The sequence below is a fragment of the Rutilus rutilus genome (assembly GCF_951802725.1).
Source record: "Rutilus rutilus genome assembly, chromosome: 16".
In the NCBI taxonomy this organism is placed as follows: Eukaryota; Metazoa; Chordata; class Actinopteri; order Cypriniformes; family Leuciscidae; genus Rutilus; species Rutilus rutilus.
In genome coordinates this window covers 21,088,317-21,098,602 of record NC_140224.1, presented here as the reverse complement: position 1 = coordinate 21,098,602, position 10,286 = coordinate 21,088,317, and the positions used below count along the sequence as shown (strand labels likewise).

The window sequence follows — 10,286 nt, the reverse complement described above, 5'->3', positions numbered from 1 at the left end:
TTACTCAGGCGTTGCGTAAAAGGGCAATGGAGTGAGAGCTGACCTACAGGACTTTATAATCACAACAAGACATCAGTAACTGCGTGAATCACGGGTTTAAATGTGAAAATTCGGAACATTAAACACAGACGACATGATTTTCCTCTCCAGAAAATAAAAGTTTAATATCAACAAATTGGAATGTTGCAAATATAATATTCAGTGCATACCAGTTGTAGTATTCAATATACTAATGTCCAACCATTTTTACTTCACATTCACTGCTTTCTTCACTTCAATCCAAAAGACTCTAAGGTGTTTATACGTGAATTTGGTCTTAAACAAATTCCGCCACCAATATTTCACAATATGGCACTTCTAATCAAAGCAGTGGCGCCTCCAAGGGGGGGCCAGGGGGGGCCACGGCCACCCCCAAAATGACACTGGCCACCCCATTGGCCCCCCCAACCAGAAAGAGTGGAGTTTTTAGTATAGTGATTTTATTTTATAAATTAACATAGTTATTAATGAAACACTATATTAAAAAATTTAAATAATAAACTTGTATTATATGAGCTGTATAATACGCTCTCAACCCCTCCCCCTCTTTACGTGCATTGCGGCAACTTCGCGCACTTTACACGTGCAGCCGCCATAGCCGCAATACCGCGAAGCACATGGATGGTTCGTTCAAGTTCAGGAGGATCAAGCAAGAAGCAACGCAGGAGAGGAAACTTAATGTAAGTAAAACTTGGTTTTCGTATGTCATATAACAATTCTGTCATTAATTGCTCACATTCGTGTCATTTCTAAACGTGTAAGACCTCCGTTCATCTCCAGAATGCAAATTAAGACAGCAGAGTATGACGTTCAAGGCCCAGAAAAGTTCCTAGATGATCGAAAAGGTAGTCTATGTGACATCAGTGGTTAAACTGTAATTTTACGAAGCTACGAGAATACTTGCGCAAATAAAACAAAAATAACAGCTTTATTCCACATTTTCATCTCTGTCTGCGTCACTTGTGTTGGTGGTGGCGCTGACCGACTCGATAGATTTCATACAGCGTGAGTCTTTCAATTACATTTAAACAGCTTTATTGGCATGACAGAAGCACATTTTGCATTGCCAAAGCATACATAGGCATGGAGAACATATAACAGAGTCTTTTTCTCCGTGTGTAAGTTAAACAAGGCACGGCTCATGTGTTCAATGTCATAACGCCTTATCTGGGTCGGACGGCACCGTGTGCAAATATCCTGGTCCACGCTCCAGTCCAGTCGGTGGCGCCGGCGGTAATGCACCTGTAAGCTGCTTGCCAACAAATCACGAAAGCAACAGCCCCGGCGGTGCCACACGCCTGCGTCATGGTGCGTGCGTCACGCGCGCTTCCACAAGTGACGCAGAAGAGACGAAAATGTGGAATAAAGCTGTTATTTTCTTTGATCATCTTGATACTTTTCTGGGCCTTGAACGTAGTAGTATGTTACCCTTGCTGTCAATGGGAGGGTCAGCTCTCGGATTTCATCAAAAATATCTTAATTTGTGTTACAAAGATAAACGAAGGTCTTAAGGGTTTGGAACAACATGAGGATGAATATTTAATGACTGATTTTTCATTTTTGGGTTAATTAACCCTTAATATTACTCCATCAATTTGTCTATAAATTATTGCAGATTTGGGTAACATTTAATGCACTGTCATTTGCTCTAAGGTTACAAATGTAGAACAGTTAGTCAGTGTTTCCCATTAATTTATTAGACTATTGTGACACGTACTATTTTATTAATGTATGTCTAAACAACAGAAACAGAAAATATGCTATTTAAACTCTGACTGGATATTTTCACACAAATATAGGGTTTATGAATCAAAATGAAGAGGAAGGCAGTCAACATATCCACCTTCTTCAGCAAAAGGTCTGTACATTCTGAGAAAGGTGATGAGGCAGTTAGGATGGAGGACCAAGTCCAAGAGAGTACAGAATGCAACAGACAGCAGCTGGAAGAGACGGACAGACAAGAGACGGACAGACAACAACTGGAAGAGACAACTGCACACACAGACTGTGACCCATCAGGTACGGACTGCTGTGCTGCACTCACTAACAGCACACTTAGCAAATATTCCTGAAGGTGTTTAGGCTTTTCTCAGGAGACCTTAACAAATGTCCAAGGGGGTCTTAAAATAATTTTATATTTTTTTCAAATGAATTAAAACAAGTAAAAATAAGGATATTTGTTTGCATTTGGCTTTTTATGACATTTTGAGTAGAAATTGTAATTGTGCCTTGAATTTAAAAAGATTGGTAAGCACTACTTTATTTAGACTTTAAAATTGTTCAAATCATTTGTAAATATTTTAAGTAAACTGGGGAGATGTATCTAACATAAGCATTAAATAAATCATATAATGAATGATCATATACTTAACGAATTGCACTATTAATGCTGCTTTTTGCTCCATTATAGATATATCAAAATCAAGAGATGAGGATCCTAAACAGCCCCATCTAAAGCTCTTTCCAAGAACTGCCCAGGGGGATAGAAGACGCTGTTTTAAAGCAGAATGGTTTAAGACTCACAAATGGCTTGAATACTCTCAAAGTAAGGACTCTGCTTACTGCTACGCGTGCAGACACTTCTGTCTTCCAAATTCTGGTGATTCAGTCTTTACATCTGTTGAGGGTTTTCGAAACTGGAAAAAGGCCACTTACAAAGATGGAGGGTTTGCAGCGCACACAAAATCAGAATCTCACATCAATGCAATGCTAGCATGGACAGAGTATAAAAGATCAGCTGCAACCAGCTCTTCTCTGCTGAACTCTTTAAGTAATGAATACGATAAACTGGTCAAGGCAAATCGTGAATATATAAAGACAGTTGCTGAGGTACTGCTACTTACAGCAACACAGAATATAGCTCAGCGAGGCCACAGAGATACGGATGGTAATAAGGGTAATTTCCTTGCTATAATGGAATTGATCGCTAAACATGATGAAACGGTTAAAAGAAAGATGTCAAAACAACACAATGCAACTTACACAGGTCACGGGACACAAAATGAAATTTTGGATTGTCTTGCTGAAATGGTCCGTTCATCTATAATAAGGGAGGTTAAAGAGAGTGAATGCTTTAGTGTAATGGTTGATGAAACAAAAGACGTGAGTAAGAAAGAGCAAATGTCGATGGTCTTAAGATATTACTACAGCGGCACAGTACATGAAAGCTTACTACATTTTGAGGCTGCGCAACACTTGGATGCTGCGGCTCTAACAGACAAAATCATTCAAAAGCTTCAGCTTTATGGCCTTGATTACAAACATAATTTAGTAGGCCAAGCATACGATGGTGCCTCAGTAATGAGTGGGAAAAACTCTGGGGTACAAGCACGGATTAGAAAGGAAGCTCCTTTGGCATTCTATGTGCACTGCAATGCGCATTGCCTAAATCTTGTACTTGTGGACACTGTTAAAACAGTCCCTGATGCGCATTGTTTCTTTTCACTGCTTCAAAAGATGTATGTCTTTATATCAGGGTCTTACGTCCACCAAAAGTGGTTAGATGTTCAGAAGCAAATGTATGAGGGGCCACCTCGTGAAATGCAACGACTATCAGACACTCGATGGGCTTGTAGATATTTTGCCTGTAAAACTGTGAAAGACAGACTACCGGCTATCATCAAAGTACTTGAAGAAATTTCACAGGAATCCAATGGAGAGAGGGCTGTTGAGGCACGTGGTATATTAGCTCAAATTGATTTGAAATTTGTTGGACTGCTCGTAATCTTCACTCAAGTTTTTGGAGATGCAAAACACTTGTCTGATGTTTTACAGTCCCCACAACTTAACCTTAGCACTGCCATTGACCTTGTTGGTTCTCTTATTGAGACTTTTACTGACTACAGAGAGAGATCACACTTTGAGCAGATCTGGGACAATTGTATGAATCTTGCCCAACAGTGCAACATTTCACCTTTAACTCCAAAGCGTGAAGTAAAAGTCAGCTCCAGACTAGATGGACATTGGGTTACCTCTCCAATAGTAAACAGACAAATGGAAATGGACAAAGACACCTTTCATACATCCACATTTATACCTGTCCTTGATGTTCTGCTCTGTGAATTAAAGAGAAGATTTTCTAAAGACAACTGTGACACGCTGATTGGAATACAGGCTGTAAACCCTTCCAGCCCAACATTCTGTGATCAAGATGCTATTTCTGTGTTTGCCTCGAAATACAACTGCAGCGTAGATGACCTGAAATATGAAGTTCCTCAGATAAAAAGACTAATTATGAGAAAGAAGACAAATGGATTAAAAACACCAGAAAATCTACTGGAAATGACAGTGTTTATTGAGCCTTTTAAAGAGGTGTTTAATGAGTTTTTTAAACTCTGTAAAATTGCACTTGCATTGCCTGTCAGCACAGCAGCTTGTGAGCGTAGTTTTTCTGTACTTAAGCGAACTAAGACCTACCTAAGAAGCACCATGAGTGATGAAAGACTGAGTAATTTAGGAATTCTGAGTGTAGAATCAGAAAGAGCTCGGGCCATTAACCTGGAAGATTTTGTTGATGTATTTGCAAGAAGACATGGAAACAGGAGAATAAAGCTGTTTTGATTTTGAGCAAATACAGGCAAAGACAACTGTGACTACAGACAAAGGAAATGGATAATAGACAAAGTAACTAATGTGCTGTTATGGTTAGGGCTGTTAGGGCTTTATTATATATATTAGGTTGTTGCATATATAAAATGCATTTACATAACCTATGCCTTCTTACACCCTATGCACACAACTCAATATGAATTAGTATATCTTCTTACTCTGCTTTTATATTCTTAAATCATTTTCTAAAATATTATTTTATAATTAGTAATTGTAGTATAAATATGTGACTAAGAATAATATGCAATATAACTTCTAAAAAGTTTCTTTGTTAACTGTAAAATGTCTAGTTAGTTTTCTTTCAACTTTTTACATTGCATTACATTTGCAGCAGTGTAACAATTGTTTTAATAAAGTGATGAGTTAACAATCTATGCTTTCTTGTTTACTTTTATTCTCTGTTGAAATGAACCAGCACTCCAAATAAACAGGCTACTTCCAGTTAAAGGGATAGTTCACTCAAAAATGAAAATTGTGTCATCACTTACTCAACCTCGTGTTGTTCTAAACCTGTATGGGTTTCTCTGTTCTGCTGAACACAAAAGAAGATATTTTGAAGAATGTCGGTAACCAAACAGTTGACGTGTCCATTGACTTCCATAGTATTTTTTTTTTCCTACTATGGAAGTCAATGGACACGTCAACTGTTTGGTTACCGACATTCTTCAAAATATCTTCTTTTGTGTTCAGCAGAGGGGGGAGGGGGGGGGGGTGGATCCGGCGACTCAAAACGGGGGTTGGAGGTAACGAAAAAAAAAAAAAAAAAAAAATACACTGCCTACGTAGCTTCAATGCAGGGACAGCGCCAGAGAATTTTTAACGCATGTGCTGAGTGGGTGCTAGATCATTGACGGGGAGCTGCGCAAAACTTGGTCACTAAATATTAATATTCAGTTATGTTAATGATCACAATTAAAGTTTTAATTTTATTAAATTGAACAAGCGCAACATTCAGCATTCAATCAAATAGGCCTATTCTAAAAGATGTAGGCTATTATTATTAATAATGTTATTTCAACACAATATCTCGTTATTTCGAAATAATATGTGTGCATGCATCTGTAAATCCGGTGATGCGTGTATTGATTTTTATTAATAAACAAGTGTTTTCTCTAAAAGTGTCGACTCGGCTGCAAAGATTAAGTTGACGATCGGCATCTCTGTGTGAACGCGCCTATAGAGAGAAATGCACATAAATAAGCCTAATGGATTACATAATCAGAGAGTAGCCTTTTTCTTTTTTCGTTTTGAATTATTTCGTTTAAAGACATTTCAAGCTTTGTGTATTTGATTTATTTGTCATGTCTGTGTGAGGCATACACCGAGTTTCGTTAAGTTAGGATGTGCTAGTTCACGTACAATGCAACAATGCAAGTGAGCGCGCAGGCGCCTCCGTTATATTTGTTTCGTAGCCTATTCATTAAATACAGGCAATTGGTTGATGAAAAATTGATTAAAATTAAGATACAATTTATACAAAACGAAATTCACTTTAAAGAAAGGCTTTTCTACAAAACAACTTCAACTTCAACGGTCAAAATCATGTCTGACCCGCTCCATGTCTCATATTGCACATCCTTACTCGCTTGTGTTGTTCTGTTCACTTTTCATAAATCAACATAAATGAAAAAAAAAATAACATTACAATATTTTAACAAATATGAAACTAAATGCGTTTTTTAATGGCTACAACATTATAGTAGGCCTACATACCCTCTATTTGTACAAATTTCTGCACATTCATTTAATTCTGAATTTTGCACAAGTTGAAAGGTATTTGTTCAAATCAAGTTCACGGATAATTACGCGTGCATTTATTAATCATTATGATACTAAAATTCTAACAAATAGGCTATGCTATGTACAAAAAATCGAGCTTCCCCTCGATGTTGTTATTCAACAGATGAGCCCATAATATGAACGCATTTACACGTTAAGCATTTTCCTCCCATATAAAACCATGTGGCTTAATGCAGATTAGAATGTCCCCTTATTTTTTCGAAATAACGAGATATTATGTCGATACTAGGCTGTGTCCACCGCGTGGTCTCCTTTTTGATCAGCGGAAACGATTTTTGCTTGTTTCGGATCTGACTGTCCAGCGTATTTGAAAAAGTTAAGCAAACTTTCCTGTCTTTTTTACATTTTTCCTCTGAGTGAAACGATCGAGGCTATACAGCAATCTCGACTCGTACAACAAGCGCGCACGTCACAAATATTGAACACTACACAAAAAGTAATTTTATTTTTTTTCATTTAGGCATTTAATTTTAGTGACACGGGAGGTGCCGGATGATGGATCCAATAAAAAAGGTTCCGGATCCAATGTCGGAGGTGACGGAACGTGTTCCGGCTCAAATTAACCCCTGGTATTGTGCCACCCTAACATTTTTGCTGGCCCCTTTCGGCCACCCTATGAAAAAAATCCTGGAGGCGCCACTGAATCAAAGGCATGAGAGAGTGAACATGCTTTATAATCATTGTTCAGAAATTTCACAGCTGTAACATTATAATCATTTAAGGTTTAAGCGATAATTAAGCCCTAATTATCATCCAGTGCCTTTTTCCCCCCTATTTTCCCTTTTATGTATAAAAATAGACGTAGTATTTCTAAAAAGAGACAAAAGAACAACACTCTTCAAAGCTTCTCCAACTGACTACAGTTCTTCTGTAAGGAAATTCAGTTTGGGTTAGTCATGAGGCACTAGTTATCACTTTAATTTGCAGTTGTCTGAGATCTCAATGCCAAAATTGATCCAGAATGGTCTGACCAAAGATAAACTAGATCATTAGTTTAGAGAGTTTCATGTATCCTATCCAGCTCATTTATTATTATTATTATTATTATTTGACCCGTATTAAGTAATTTCAGTGGCTCTGTATTGGAGGTTAAGATTTAAGCAGTGGTCCTTTTCACCAAAGTGGTCTTGAGAGCATCTCTGGCACTGGAGCAGGATTCTAAGACTTTGCCATTTCTGGAAAACAAAACAAATACAAAAGCTTTAAGTATCGTTATTTTTACAGTACAGGTGGTCAGAAAAAAAATGCAACAAGACTAGACGTACATCATATGTTGAACACAAACTAACCGTGACACAAATGCTTCCAGAATGGCAGCCTGATCCGCCGGGAAAAACTCCTGTGCAGCTGCGTGCTCCAAAGCGAGCAAGTGTCCAGGCAGTACAGATACCTTCTTTATCTTTTTATCTTCACTCTGGAAAAGAAATCGGCAGCAATTCACACCACCGACAAAATAGGGAGAAATGCACGAAAAACTAAAAGCGTGTGGTACCTTTAAAAGTCCCAGGTTCACAATCAGCGAAAAGATCAAACTAGACTGAGAGTGGGAGTTGGAGTTGGAAAAGGCTTTCCTCAACAGGGCATCTATGAGACAAGATGAACGGCTGCTTTTAAAAACAATGGCATTCAACATTTTCAGTAACAAGCGCTCACCCTCATGTTTTTCCAAACCTGTATGATTTTTAGCGCAATTTTCCACCGGACAAAATTGCGATTAACAACTCATGATTTCTGTTCTGTTCTGTCTGTGCGCACCAATCTTGCACTTCTATCTACTCCTCAACCAGACCACCTAGAGACTTCGGGTTTTCGGCATTATGTTAAGGAAGGTCTAATCTCGGGAACGCGCAAAAAAAAACCAGGAAAAGATTTTGGATTTCCTGGAAATTCCTGAAAAAATTCCGTTTTTTGCAAATTTCTCGGCAACCATAATAGCTATCGACTTGAAACAAATTGCAATCGATAGCTTCTAAAATTTACAATAATATTAGAAAAAAGAATTGATCAAAAATATTTCCTTTATGCTTCAAAAATTTATTAAAACTTTATATGAAGGGAAATAAGAAAAATATTGCCTTTTCACCTATAAAACTATTGTTCCACAGAAATACGTAAGGAAGGTATTCACAAGAGTCATGAGCACAATTAATTCCACTGAATTACGGCAAGAAATCAATGAAGGTATCGATCAAGATTTGGAGAAGGAGCAAGAATATATGAGAAAACGACAAGAGGTTGTTGCAAAATAAATGGAAGAACGTTCAGCAAAGCGACAAAAGATGGCGACATCCACACCAACGGCTTCCTCATCAGGCGTATCTGATTTCTACGATGACTCGTGGCTTTCAGAGGATGTTTTGGCAAATATCTCGAAAGCAGAAGAAGAGTTTACAAAGTCACAAGCCAATAGTCAAGCAGGAAAGAAGGAAGAATCTGAAGAGGACAAAGCAGAAAAGGAAGCTGATACAGAGAAAAATCGGGGATATTGAGTGAACACAGGATGTAAAAAATAATGAGCTAATAAAAAAAATGATGTTCAACTAGTCAAGTGATTGTGCCTTTTTTATTATCCATTGCTGATTTGATTTCAGAAAGTTCATTTGAATTTCAAGAGAAAGTTATATTCTCGAGCAACTTATTTTCTCTTTCATTTACTATCTCTTAGTGTTGTGATCCCATGACGTGAGAAAATTGCGCTAAAACACTCACTGAGTTTTTATTACTTGTTTTTCTTCTGTGGAGCATAAGAGATATTTTGAGATTTTTCTTGTCCATTCAATTGAAGTCAATGGTCACTAAAACTGTTTGGTTAACAACATTCTTCAAAATATCTTGTTTTGTGCACCGCAAAAGAACAGTAATCGGAATGACATGAGGATGAGTAAATGATGGCAGTATTTTCATTTTTAGGTGAACTATCCTATTAAATCTTAACTTGAAAGGTAGCAAGTACGTTGCTCATACCAGTGGTCTCAAAAACAGCTTGCTTTACTTCCGGTTCATCTTCATATACTGAGGAGGTCTTGAGAAAAACTTCTGACACCTTACAAGCATCTGAAACATCAACCTAAGAAAAAAAGAGAAAATGATTTCAGGCGGTTGGAGAACAAGTTAAACTGTCCTGATGTACAGTTGGACCCTACAATTCAACACCGTACCTGCTCAATGAGCTGGATCCTTTTGGCTCCAAAGGATATCAGTTTCTCAGCCGACGGGGAGATGAGGAAGGATGCAAACTCAGAACTGCAGTGAGGCTTTTCCTGTGGACAAGTAAAAATCAGTGGTTTGCCAACGTAAAATAGATAAGCAGCTATTGACGCACATCAGGTTTAGCGGTTGTTTGCTAGGATCACCTTTTCTTCAATGATATCTTTTGTTCCATTGACACCATTTTCCTCTGTATCACCTTCTTCCTTTCCCTCATCCTCCTCCTCCTCCTCCTCATCATCATCATCCTCCTCCTCCTCATCATCTTCATCAGGCTCTCCTTCATCATCACTGAATTAATCACATCTTTCATTACTCTCAGTGTGAAAACATGCATTTGCCTTCAATTTATTTGCACATGACAAATAATCAACATTTTTCACAAAGACCCAGATATATACCTGAGCGAGCCCAGCAGCTCTTCCATGTTCATGCCCTCCATCGCTTCCCTGAGAGCCTCACAGCCGTCCTCTCCAAAGCAGTTTCCTAAACAAGATCAAATTACCACAGAATAACTGACTTTGACGCCAAAATGAATTCAACAGAACAGAGAAACTATTTAAACTATGCAAGATCGCGTTGTTATTCAGGGGGGTTTCACACTGGCAGTTTAGCTCGAAACAGAGCATGTT

At 38.0% G+C, this 10,286-nt stretch overlaps 1 protein-coding gene across 1 annotated transcript in view; it reads right to left on the bottom strand.

The window, feature by feature from the left end:
• Positions 1-141: 141 nt before the first annotated feature.
• The window catches only part of rangap1b (Ran GTPase activating protein 1b), a 14,335-nt gene continuing 4,190 nt past the window's right edge, over positions 142-10,286 (bottom strand). The window contains exons 10-17 of the mRNA XM_084434313.1: positions 10,056-10,140; positions 9,801-9,945; positions 9,606-9,707; positions 9,412-9,514; positions 7,940-8,031; positions 7,737-7,861; positions 7,088-7,622; positions 142-357 (exon numbers count right to left, since the gene is read on the bottom strand). Coding sequence (XP_084290439.1) covers positions 7,544-7,622; positions 7,737-7,861; positions 7,940-8,031; positions 9,412-9,514; positions 9,606-9,707; positions 9,801-9,945; positions 10,056-10,140 — 731 coding nt within the window. The 3' untranslated portion in view covers positions 142-357; positions 7,088-7,543. The remainder of the gene's footprint in view (positions 358-7,087; positions 7,623-7,736; positions 7,862-7,939; positions 8,032-9,411; positions 9,515-9,605; positions 9,708-9,800; positions 9,946-10,055; positions 10,141-10,286) is intronic.